Source organism: Cryptomeria japonica, chromosome 4 (genome assembly GCF_030272615.1).
Source record: "Cryptomeria japonica chromosome 4, Sugi_1.0, whole genome shotgun sequence".
Taxonomy (NCBI): domain Eukaryota; kingdom Viridiplantae; phylum Streptophyta; class Pinopsida; order Cupressales; family Cupressaceae; genus Cryptomeria; species Cryptomeria japonica.
This window is the reverse complement of record NC_081408.1, coordinates 502,792,416-502,804,431: the sequence shown is the minus strand read 5'-3', so window position 1 is coordinate 502,804,431 and position 12,016 is coordinate 502,792,416. Positions and strand designations below refer to the sequence as shown.

Below are 12,016 nucleotides of genomic sequence, written 5' to 3'. Positions count from 1 at the left end.
TATTTCCATACACGTACATGCATACATATGGTCCTCCACAGCTGCATACTCACATGCATACAACCATATATGCATCTCTATACATGTACATACAAAGGAAGGCATTCACAACAGATATATATACACATGAACAATCTTATATATCTTGAAAGTTATGTGCCTGCATACATAAGTAAATCCATCTACAACATCTTTTTTATGTGCATGTATGCACCATTGCATAAATGATTGTATGTATGTGCTTGTGCTTCTGTATAGAAATACGTACACATGTATGTGTATATCATGAAAATTGGTATATACATTTATAAAGAAAAACCATACAAACACATTTTGACATAGCTGCAAAGTACCACACACCTATAAACATGCTCACACAAAGGAAGCCACTCACGGTGCATAGATATCAACATACACAACATTGTGTCTCTTGAAAGTTATGTACCTACATATGTAAGTAACCTTGTCTCTAGCCATATTCTTTTATGTGCATACATGTCTCAATGCATGTATAGTTATCTGTATGGTCATGTGCTTAATCTTTGTGCAAAAGTATTTAACATGTGCAATTAAAAGATTGCATCAAACAGAAGTTTCAAATGTAACTATATAGATTACAACATAGACACTATCTTTACCGGTTGTTTCTTGCACACTCAACATCTTATATGCTCTGTTCATTTAAATTCTCTTAAATATTAATGCAGAACACACCACAAGGATGCAATCTTAGGAAAGCGAAAAAAAGAGAACAAAATTGTCGCTATTATGCACAACATAGAGAACAAATCTCTAAAAAGCGTCGCCTGGAGCGAATGAAACACAAAATGCTCTTGCCTACACCTCCACCATGCGACACCCCACAGATGATCGATTCAGATTCGCCTATTTTGAATCAAAGCCTTCCTTTCTCATCTGGCCAGACCAGTATTGTATCACAGCAAATACAACAACCTTCATTGCATAGTAGCAAACTACAACAGAAACATGTAACACAAAACAGGCAACCTCTATACCATCAGACAATATTGCAGCCTACAACAACACAACAATGCACAACAAATTGTTTCTCTTCTGTGCAGTACATTCAAACATTGCAAGCCTTCCGCCATCGCATTGATTCGCTGTCCATGCTTCAAACATGTAGTATTTGTAAGGAAAGATATATTGGAATGCTGCTATACGGGAACCAACAACATATTATTTGTTCAAGATGCTTTTCTGAAAATGGTGTTCATCGTTTCTCCTTGGCAAATAACTTAGACCCAGGCGAGCAACCTGTTGTGTTAAAAAAACTTACACAAGTAGAAGAGATGCTTATAGCTAGGGTTGCTCCTGTTTTGCAAGTCAGACATGGAAAAGGTGGCCAATACAAATATTCTGGTCACACAATAAGTTTTCCCCAAGATATTTCAGAAATTGCAAAGCTTTTGCCACGAAGACTAAAAGACCTTGAAGTTCTTATTGTCCACCGAAGTAATATACAAGGCACAAAATATGATTGTTATGTGAATAAATTCCATGTTATGGATGCATTGAGCTATAAAATACAACATGACCAGTACTATAATGATGTTGTCATAGACTTTGATGCTGTCAACCTGCTTCCTAATACTACAACAGATATATCAAATATGCTATGCTCTTTAGAAGAACATATTGATGTAACAGGTATTCCACCAACAGAAGACCTTCTGGACAATTGCAATGAATATGATGCAAATATGGCATCATCTTTTGTTCCAAAACTGCCTACTCCACCCCGCGAACTAGATACAGTTAAGAGAACCTTGCAGTTAGATGCTAATACTAATAATAATATCCCTTGGCCTGAAATAAACTTGTCTCTGATAAATGAATATAATACAATAGGCTTGTTAAGCATGGCATTCCCAACCCTTTTCCCATCTGGAGTTGCACTTCCACTACAGCCACGTATCAAGTATGTTCATTTACATGAATATGCTCTCCACTTACTTAGATATGCTGATCAAAGATTTGGGCAGCATGTTAGATTCCGGTATTATATTTACAATCTAATTATGAGACATCGTTCGCAACAATCTGCAGCTATCTTCATTAAAACTAATTTGGGAGAGTCTGTCCCAACCACTATCGAAGCACTCCATGGACGATTGCAAAACACTCCTGATGATCAGCTGCCTAGCCAATTGTTGCGCTTTGGTGCAACGCTTCGAGGCACCCGTGCATATTGGCGTAAATCTAGAAAAGAGCTTACTGCAATGATCTCCCAATTGGGGCCCCCAACATTGTTCTTTACATTAAGTTCAGCTGATACCAAATGGCTTGATTTGCATAGGGTTTTCTCTGAAAATGATGGCCAAACCACACAGTTTACAAGAAAACAACTTACAGACAATGTGATCTGCAATCCACATATAACAGCATTATACCTTCACCACAGATTTATAATATTTCGTGAAGAAATTATTCAAAAGTTGTTCCAAGCAAAGGATCATTGGTATAGGTATGAATGGCAACATTGAGGCTCAGGCCATATTCATGGCTTCTTATGGCTCCCTGGAGCACCAAATATGGAGACCATTAATTGGACAGATGATAATGAGGTGCAAATGGCAAAAACTTTCTTCGACCAATATGTTTCTGCTTGGAATCCTCGCATTGCAGCAGACCGCATGAATGCAATGCACTACACTGCAATGGATGACCCTTGCCTAGCTGATACAAAAAAAATCTTCACCATGGATGCTACATTGGATTATGAAGCATTGCTTAATACTTTACAAAGACACACAAAATGTACAGAACAAACATGCCTCAAGAAAAAAGGTCCCACATTTGAATGTCGTTACAAAGCTCCATGGGTTCAACAAGAGATGTCTACATTGACAGTTGACAATGACAACAACCCATGCTATAAACCTGCAAGGAATGATGATTGTTTAAATATTCATAATCCTTGGATGCTTTCACTATGGAGAGCTAATATCGATTGTCAACCAGTCACTTCAAAAAAAGTTGTCCTCCAATACATTTCAAAGTATGCTTCAAAATCAGAAAACAAATCGCAATCCTATATTGAAATGTTGAAAACAATACTAAATACAAGTAAATCTGAAGATAGCATTTTATTAACATATCAGAAATTTATGATGGGCATAGTAGTAGACCGTGATATCAGTGCACAAGAAACTTGCCATATGTTACAGAAATTGCCTCTTCTAAGTTGTAGCCGACAATTTGTCTCTCTGAATGTTGGCAGAAAAATACTGCACCATGTCATAAAATAAGATAATGGAGCTGACCTTTCCACAACTTATATCCATGCTTATATGCAGCGCCCTTTTGAATTAAATGCAACAAATTTGCTACAATCAGCACAAGGGTTTTCCTATAATTCTCAATGCAAAAAAACAAAATGGCACATCAGGGATAAAAAAGCAATTGTGACTGTATATCCTCAGTTTACAGAGCCTCCAAATGAAGATACCAATTAGTTTGAGATTTTTTGTTTGTCTGAATTGCTGCTATACAAACCATTCCGTGACATCCCAACTGAAATAGGAGCTTCAAAGGAACAAATTATAAAAAATTGGAAAAACTTTAAAAAGACAAATTACAACCGTTTGGGAAATCAACAGATTATAGATGATTGCACCCTTCCAAACGAAGATGACAGTGACAATAATGGTTCCCAACATCAAGATGATACAAATCTGTACGAGTGGGAGTAGCTCTCACAAATGGGAGCTTCAAATAACTTTGTCCAGAATGATCTGCAAATGCTAGGCCATCGTGATTACGATATTAGCCACTTTTGGGGAGCAACTGTTGTGGTTGATCAACTAGACTCCACTGCCCTTCAGTTCATAGCTACAAGCAAGCTAAAATCCCAACACACTAGCATGCAAATCTCCAGCCAAGACACAAAAAAAAACCAGCTATCACCTCAGCAAAAAGTTGCGCTCAACATCATTCTACAACATCATAATAATCAATCTGCAACAACACCTTTACGAACGATTGTTCAAGGCACTGCTGGCACTGGTAAATCATTTTTAATAGATTGTATTAGAAAAGAATTAAACATATCTCCACCTATGACGGCAAACCCATTGCTTGTTTTAGCACCAACAGGAGTTGCTGCATTTAATATACAAGCGACAACAATCCATGCAGGGTTGCGCATACCTATAAGAGAAATGCATCCTTTGACAGGGCAATCATTAATGACATTGCAAGAGCAATTGAAACATATCAAATATATTTTGATAGACGAAATGAGCTTTTTGGGCCCGAAACTACTACTTAAGATAGATAACCGTTTACGCCAAGCATTCCCTAACAAACAACATGACAACTTTGGTGGCGTGTCCATGATTCTTGTTGGTGATCTTGCTCAGCTTCCCCCTGTTATGGATAAACCTATATATGCTTCGCACTCTACAGCCCTCAGTTTATGGCATTCTTTTACTATTGTCATAACATTGGACACTATTTTCCACCAACAAGGTGCATCTATAAGACAACAACAATTCAGAGCACTTCTTCACAACTTAAGAAACGCTCAAGCACTCCAACATGATTGGCAGTTTCTAATGTGCCAGACAAATGCAACATTAACTATTCAACAAAAGAAAGATTTCGACTCTTCAATCCACCTGTTTGCAACAAATGAATCTGCACGCTTGCATAACAGGAAAATGCTCAAAGAATTAAATTTGCCTATCGCTCTAAGTTTAGCTAAAATTGCTAAGCAAACAAATACTGAATATGACACCAATGAACAGCTACCATTGGAAGTATTACTTTCTATTGATCAGCAAGTGATGTTAATAGCTAACTTGTGGATCAAAGTTGGCCTTGTTAATGGTGCTATTGGTCTTATAAAACAAATTGTATATGAAAACAATACAAAACCACCAGACTTGCCAAAATATGTGGTTGTCCAATTCAATGATTATAATGGACCTCCATGGGATATAGCACATCCAAAAGACATACCCATTTTGCCAATAACGCGAGGTAGGCGTACGCAAGTACCTTTAACAATGTCTTGGGCCATCACTATTCACAAATCCCAAGGTATTACATTAGATACAGCTACCATTGACATAGGTAATACTGAAAAGCAAGGCCTCACATTCACAGCTATTTCCAGAGTGAAGACAATTGATGGAATACGGATCGAACCACCATTCTCTTTTGAAAGGTTTTCCAAACTACAAAATAATCCTTATACAACCATTAGAAAGAAAGAAGAAACTCGTTTGCAGCTACTCTCTGCGCAAACAGATATCTATTCACCTTAAAAAAATTTGCTCCAAAACCATCTTTCTTACATTCCTCTACTTTCAACAAGGTAATTACAATTTTACATTGTCATACCTCTTCACAACATGCACTTTCTTAATCGTCCCTCATACTAACTCTTTTTCCCTCGCTGTTCATTTTAGATTCCATTCATTCTAAGACATCCTCCATGCTGCATTGAACACCACACACAAGTCTTCCTATCTATACACTCTTCAATGATTGTCTACAGATATATCAGGTATAATACAGCTGCAATGCATTGCGCATTCACATCGCTCACTGCTCCAACATATACAGCTATCTCAGGTATGATATGTCACTTTTATTGCTTAGAATGTACTTTGTTAACAAACTTTTATACTAATCAATGTCAATTATACAAAGTTATACACAATAAAAACAATGCTATGCTTAGTATGTTCTTTTTGACTGCAAAACATCTGTTCCTCACCCCATAATTAAATTTCTAAGTATTTTAACACTAAAATGAGTATATTTCTAATCAGTTTAAAACTTTATACAACTCGAACATTTGTAACAGCTTTTATCAATCTCATTGTTAGAGGAATTGTGTATTATACCTCTGATAAGTTTTGTTACAAAACTGTCTCTTCAATTCAAAAGTTACTACTACAACATAAACAACTCTCCCAGGTATGATATTTACATTTTTTTGGCTTCAAGCATACTTTATTGACACCTTTTACTGCTCTAACATTGCTCTCTGTCACTTTTAACTAACTTCCCTCCTTGTACGCCAGCTACAGTACATTGCCTCTCCAGTGCAAACCTTCTCAATCAACCATTCAGTCTAGTTTTCCTACTGCAAATTGAAGGTATGCATACCTACCCAACACATATAGTTTACATTCTCTTCTTTTTATGTGGCGATGTAATTCTTTCAAGGCATATTCTAACAAATCTTCGAATAAAATCAATTAATAAACAAACGTCTCTTTACCATGCCACTTCAGTTGTTTTGGCACATAAATTGTATATATGTTGAATTTAAGAAACTAATTCTATTCCTTCTTTTTGTTGTAGAGATACATATTAACAAAGAACAACATACCCATGCTTGCACACTTCTCACTTTTCAAGTTAGCACTGGTTGTAGCTAAAAAGTCTTCTCAATGTCAATTATACAAAGTTATACACAAAAAAAACAATGCTATGCTTACTCTGTTCTTTTTCCCTACAAAACATCAACTTTCTAACTCTTTTAAAACGAAAATGAATATATTTCTAATCAGTTTTAAACTTTACACTACTCAAACATTTCTAACAGCTTTTATTAATCTCGTTGTTAGAGCATCTGTGTATTATCCTCTGATAACTTTTGTTACAAAAATGTTTCTTCCATTCAAAATTGACTGCTGCAACATAAACAACTCACCCAGGTATGACATAACAATGCTATGCTTAGTCTGTTTTTTTTCTTTGTTTTTTTTATATGCAAAGATAGAAGAGAGAGAAATAATAGTATCTAAGTTTCTATATATGCTATGAAACATTTGTTTCAATGTATACCACTATTAAGCTCCATCTCACAATATCAGAAATATCTATCTGTACAATTTCACAGTTAAATGGAAGACAACATAAAACTTGTGGATGACTGCATCTTTCCCTCTCATCTGAAACTTTTGTTTTACAAATACTTTCCACATGTGATTTCAAAGGAAGGATGCAAGGCCTGCAACACACCAGGCAACTTGAGCCAATCTCAAAGCCTCCAATTTCCATATACCAGTTTTCACGATTAGGCCATAGCATGTAACGGCTTATAATAGAAAACCATAGCCCAATTTTCTATTTGCAATGCAAATGCATTATTGTAACTTCTTAATTATTAAAACCTTCTCGTACGTTATTTGATTAGAATTTATGTTTCGTAATGTACATTGCTACTTTTTGAATGATAAAAGATTCTTTTCCTGCTAATGCATATCAACATACAAAGTTATTATTACAAGATTCACATATGTTATTTTATTACAAATTATGTTTCATACTCTACATTGGCACTTTTCGAGTAATTAAATATTCTTTCCCTGCCAGAGCATGTCAAGATATGAAGGTGACTTGGTGGCAAAATGCTACTTTACAAAGCACAAGTTAGTATCGGATGCATTCCATGCAGCCCTGAAGAGAAAGATACAGATACAATTAGATTTCTAACTCTTTGAACACTAAAATGAATATATTTCTAATCAGTTTTAAACTTTACACTGCTTAAACATTTCTAACAGCTTTTATTATTCTCATTCTTACAGCACCTGTGTATTATCCTCTAGTGACTTTAGTTACAAAAGTCTCTGTTCCATTCAAAAGTCACTACTGCAACATTAACAACTCACCCAGGTATGACATTAACTTCCCTTTGTCACGCCACTTCAGTTCTTTTAGCACATGAATTGTATATATGTTGAATTTAAGAAACTAACCATATTTCTTCTTTTTGTTGTAGAGATACATATTAACAGACAACAACATACCCATGATTGCACTCCATGTCTATTACAACCAAACATTTTCTGGTCATATCTAAATTTATACTTTATATCTGCTTTCCAACTTTACCAAATTAAACCTTCTGACATGCCTTTCTTCAATGCAGGCAAAACCTTTGACCAACCACACTAAATCACCTTTCCTATTTCACCAATATCCATTCATTTTGTTCCCCATATTTCAGGTCATATTCCTTTTGGTTTCTTAAAATAATTCACATTTGACCATTATAGCTATTGACCACTTCTCCCATTCTTTATTCTAATGTTTTATCTCCTCATTGCAAACAGATTTAAATATCTCAAATCTATGACTGTGTTGCCCTTGCAAAAATTGCAGACAACAAACAAAAAAATTTAGGGTGTTTTCAACCTTCACTGCATTCCAGATTTATGACACTAATCAGGTCAGTTACAAATTTCAATCCTTCTTTTTGTTGTACACAAACATATTAACAAATAACAACATACCCATGCTTGCACACTTCTAACTTTTCAAGTTAGCACTGGTTGTAGCTAAAAACTCTTGTCAATGTCGATTATACAAAGTTATACACACAAAAAAAAATGCTATACTTACTTTGTACTTTTTCTTTGCAAAACATCAACTTTCTAACTCTTTTAACACTAAAATGAATATATTTCTAATCAGTTTTAAACTTTACACTGTTCAAACATTTCTAACAACTTTTATTGATCTCATTGTTAGAGCATCTGTGTATTATCCTCTGATAACTTTTGTTACAAAACTATTTGTTCCATCCAAAACTCGCTGCTGCAACATAAACAACTCACCCAGGTATGACATAACAATGCTATGCTTAGTCTGTTCTTTTTCTTTGTTTTTTTTAATATGCATAGATAGAAAAGAAAGAAATAATACTATCTAAGTTTCTATATATGCTATAAAAAATTTCTTTCAATGTACACCAATATTAAGCTCCATCTCACAGTATCAGAAATATTTATCTGTACAATTTCACAGTTAAATAGAAGACAACATAAAACCTGTGCATCACTACATCTTTCCCTCTCATATGAAACTTCTATTTTACAAATACTTTCCAGCTGTGATTTCAAAGGAAGGATCCAAGGCCTGCAACACACCAGGCAACTTGAGCCAATCTCAAAGCCTCCAATTTCCATATGCCAGTTTTGAGGATTGCGGCATGGCAGGTAATGGCTTATAATATAAAACCATAGCCCAATTTTCTATTTGCAATGCAAATGCATTATTGTAACTTGTTAATTATTAAAAGCTTCTCATACGTTATTTCATTAGAATTTATGTTTCATAGTGTACATTGCTACTTTTTGAATGATAAAAGATTCTTTTCCCGCTAACGCATATCAAGATATGAAGTAATTATTAAAAGATTCTCATACGTTATTTTATTAGATTTTACGTTACATAGTGTACATTGGTACTTTTTGAATAATAAAAGATTCTTTTCCTGCCCAGCATAAAAAGATATGAAGGTGACTTCATACCAAAATGCTACTTTACAAAGCACAAGTTAGTATAGGATACATTCGATTGAACCCTAAAGAGAAAGATAGCCATAGAATTAACTTTCTACCACTTTTAACACTAACATGAATATATTTCTAATCAATTTTAAACTTTACACTACTCAAACATTTCTAACAGCTTTTATTATTCTCATTGTTACAGCACTTGTGTATTGTCCTCTGGTGACTTTCATTACAAAAGTGTCTGTACCATTCAAAAGTCACTGCTCCAACATAAACAGCTCACCCAAGTATGACAATTACTTCCCTTTGCCACGCCCCTTCAGTTCTTTTAGCACATGAATTGTATATATGTTGAATTTCAGAAACTAACCATATTTCTTCTTTTTGATGTAGAGATACATATTACCAGACAACAACATACCCATGATTGCACTCCATGCCGATTACAAACAAACATTTTCAGGTCATTTCCCGATTTATACTTTATAGCTGCTTTCCAACTTTACCAAATTAATCATTCTAACGTCGCTTCCTTCAATGCAAGCAAAACCTTTGACCAACCAAACTAAATCAGCTTTCTTATTTCACCAATATCTGTTCATTTTGTTCCCCATATTTCAAGTTATATTCCTTTTGTATAAGACTTGCAAGGGTTGGATAATTAGTGAGATGTTACTTTATAGATAACGGTAAAGGCACTTTTTGGGTTGTGGTCAACAGACATTCTTTAGTTATATGAGGTTGCCTTTATGTAAGCATTTCATAATAGAATTGTTTTTCTGTTTACCATCCATATTATTCAAATGAGGTGGGTAACCCATCAGGGATTCTATTTCAACCAGGGAAACACCATTTAATTTTCCATTTCCTCCTTACTGTTTGAGCTATCTCTTTATCTATATTACACTTCCTCCCATTCGTATGATTACATTGCTGCTTGTGCTTTATTAATAACAAAAAAAACATATTTAATTGATCTTCCAATTTACATACAAAGATAATAACCATTCACAACTTGCTACTTTTTTTTCAAATTAGATCTATTAAAAGAGGCCTAATTGCAAATTCCTTGAATTCATAGTTCACTGCACTAAAAATTTGTTCAATAAACAGTACAACATTTCAATCGTGTTTATATTTCCACTTTATACATGATTTCTAATGAATATTTTCACAATTGTAGGCGCATGTCACAAGCTCTGCTCATCTCATACAACAGATTCCCAAGATTGATGCTTAACACCCTCTCCGAGACCAAAATCAACTGGTATGCCGTTCTCCCTTGCATTAATAAGATTCTTTCAATTCTTCTTTCTCATTTTTAACTATTCTGCTCTGCTAATGATGTTTCTTATTTCAATTCACTACTTCCTTTCTCACTTTATCAGTAGTATAACTAGTTATTGTCATTTTGTTTCACAAATAACATTACTCTCAACCTTTCTCTTTTGTGAACGACCACCACCACATACTCTTCTCGGTTTTCAAATCTTTGCCTCTTCTTGATTCTATTATATTCGAATTTTCTATTTTACGACGTTTTGCTTACGTCAAAATGTTTTGCGGTGTTTTGCATAGTTTGTTATAATGTATCATTGAGAATTTTAATGATATTTAATTTTAGACATTCTACTTTGTGCTACTCATTTCTTTAAATGACATCAACACAACACTCGTAGTTCCAGCTTGTATGCTCAATGATTCAGAACAATTCTCATCTTAGAATTTTTATTCACTTGTTTAGACTTCGTCATACAAGGCCCACTTCCCATTGTTCTAATTTAGTGATTCAGAAAACAGAATTTTTTCACATTAAATCATTATTTTCTGCCTAATTATGAATATGACACACTTTGCCAGAAAATTGCTTTTCTATATTAAAATATTTCAAATGCTAGATTAACAATTATCCTTGCAAAATTTTCTTGATACACCCTCCATGATAATCCTTTCCTACATTCAATACAATTTGCAAACTTTCTAAGGTTCATCTTTTCCTGTCTTTTCCACTTTTTTACTTGCCTTTTGCTCTTTTCCTGCCAACTGTTCTCTACAATTAGCATTTCTTACAGCTCCATGTTTTTGGCACCTTCCCATCTTACATACTTCTCTCTACAGGATTGCACTTCATTCAAGTTGCAATAGTTACAAATTGCCTCTGACAAAACTATGAAGGTTGACTTGCTTGATAGACATGACCTTCCTCACCATGATAAGCAAAATATATATTGCCAGTTCCTCTTTCTTGTCAGGTATTACTTGTTACTCTCATTTTCAAATGCCAAATTTTTTTTGTATTTATTAAATTATTTTATAAATTGTAGCATTGTACTATTCAATAAAAGTAACACTTGAAAAATTCCAAAGTTACAAGCTTTAAAACTCTTTCTATATTGCAATTTTAATGTATATTTATTCTACTTTACCAGGTCATTTGCTCACTCCATACTACTAAACATGACATAAATAATATATTTAACTCTTCATTCATTGAAACACAAAATTCACTTTTAAATGTGCCCAACACTTTGATACACAACTTTAAAATTTACCGTATTCCAAAATTTGCAGGCTTTAAAACTCAGCAGGCGTTGTAATTTAAAACAAGTTGCTCGCATTGGCTTTATGTTGTTGCTCATCAACAAGTAAGTTATTCTCATTTAGGTTTAAACCTTGCATATTTCGTTCTCTGTAACACTTTCTATTGCTGACAAATGTATTTACTTGAT

General features: G+C 34.3%; 2 protein-coding genes and 1 long non-coding RNA gene across 6 annotated transcripts; all 3 read left to right on the top strand.

Annotated features, from left to right (window-relative positions):
* Positions 1–701: 701 nt before the first annotated feature.
* Positions 702–2,507, top strand: LOC131053456 (uncharacterized). The gene has a single exon (XM_057988065.2). The coding sequence runs from the start codon at positions 702–704 to the stop codon at positions 2,505–2,507; it is 1,806 nt and encodes a 601-aa protein (XP_057844048.1).
* A 1,218-nt stretch (positions 2,508–3,725) lies between these two features.
* LOC131046080 (uncharacterized) lies at positions 3,726–7,073 on the top strand. Its single transcript, XM_059219233.1, has 3 exons — positions 3,726–5,952; positions 6,066–6,134; positions 6,981–7,073. Exon 1 carries the CDS (start codon positions 3,726–3,728, stop codon positions 5,292–5,294), a length of 1,569 nt encoding a protein of 522 aa, XP_059075216.1. The 3' UTR covers positions 5,295–5,952; positions 6,066–6,134; positions 6,981–7,073.
* A 283-nt stretch (positions 7,074–7,356) lies between these two features.
* Positions 7,357–11,934, top strand: LOC131070574 (uncharacterized). Of its 4 annotated transcripts, XR_009372143.1 has the most exons (12): positions 7,357–7,415; positions 7,575–7,662; positions 7,769–7,838; positions 7,919–7,996; positions 8,103–8,218; positions 8,521–8,610; positions 8,880–8,987; positions 9,487–9,574; positions 9,681–9,750; positions 10,471–10,554; positions 11,406–11,539; positions 11,859–11,907. It is a non-coding gene; the product is annotated as an uncharacterized LOC131070574 (long non-coding RNA). The 4 variants fall into 4 exon arrangements; XR_009372140.1 differs by lacking the exon at positions 11,406–11,539 and having other exon boundaries at positions 11,859–11,934; XR_009372141.1 differs by lacking the exons at positions 9,681–9,750; positions 11,406–11,539 and having other exon boundaries at positions 11,859–11,934.
* Positions 11,935–12,016: the final 82 nt, after the last annotated feature.

Bases quoted from the DNA above. Each gene is read 5' to 3' on its own strand.
- LOC131046080 (XM_059219233.1), top strand. From the start codon at position 3,726: ATGGGAGCTTCAAATAACTTTGTCCAGAATGATCTGCAAATGCTAGGC.
- LOC131053456 (XM_057988065.2), top strand. From the start codon at position 702: ATGCAGAACACACCACAAGGATGCAATCTTAGGAAAGCGAAAAAAAGA.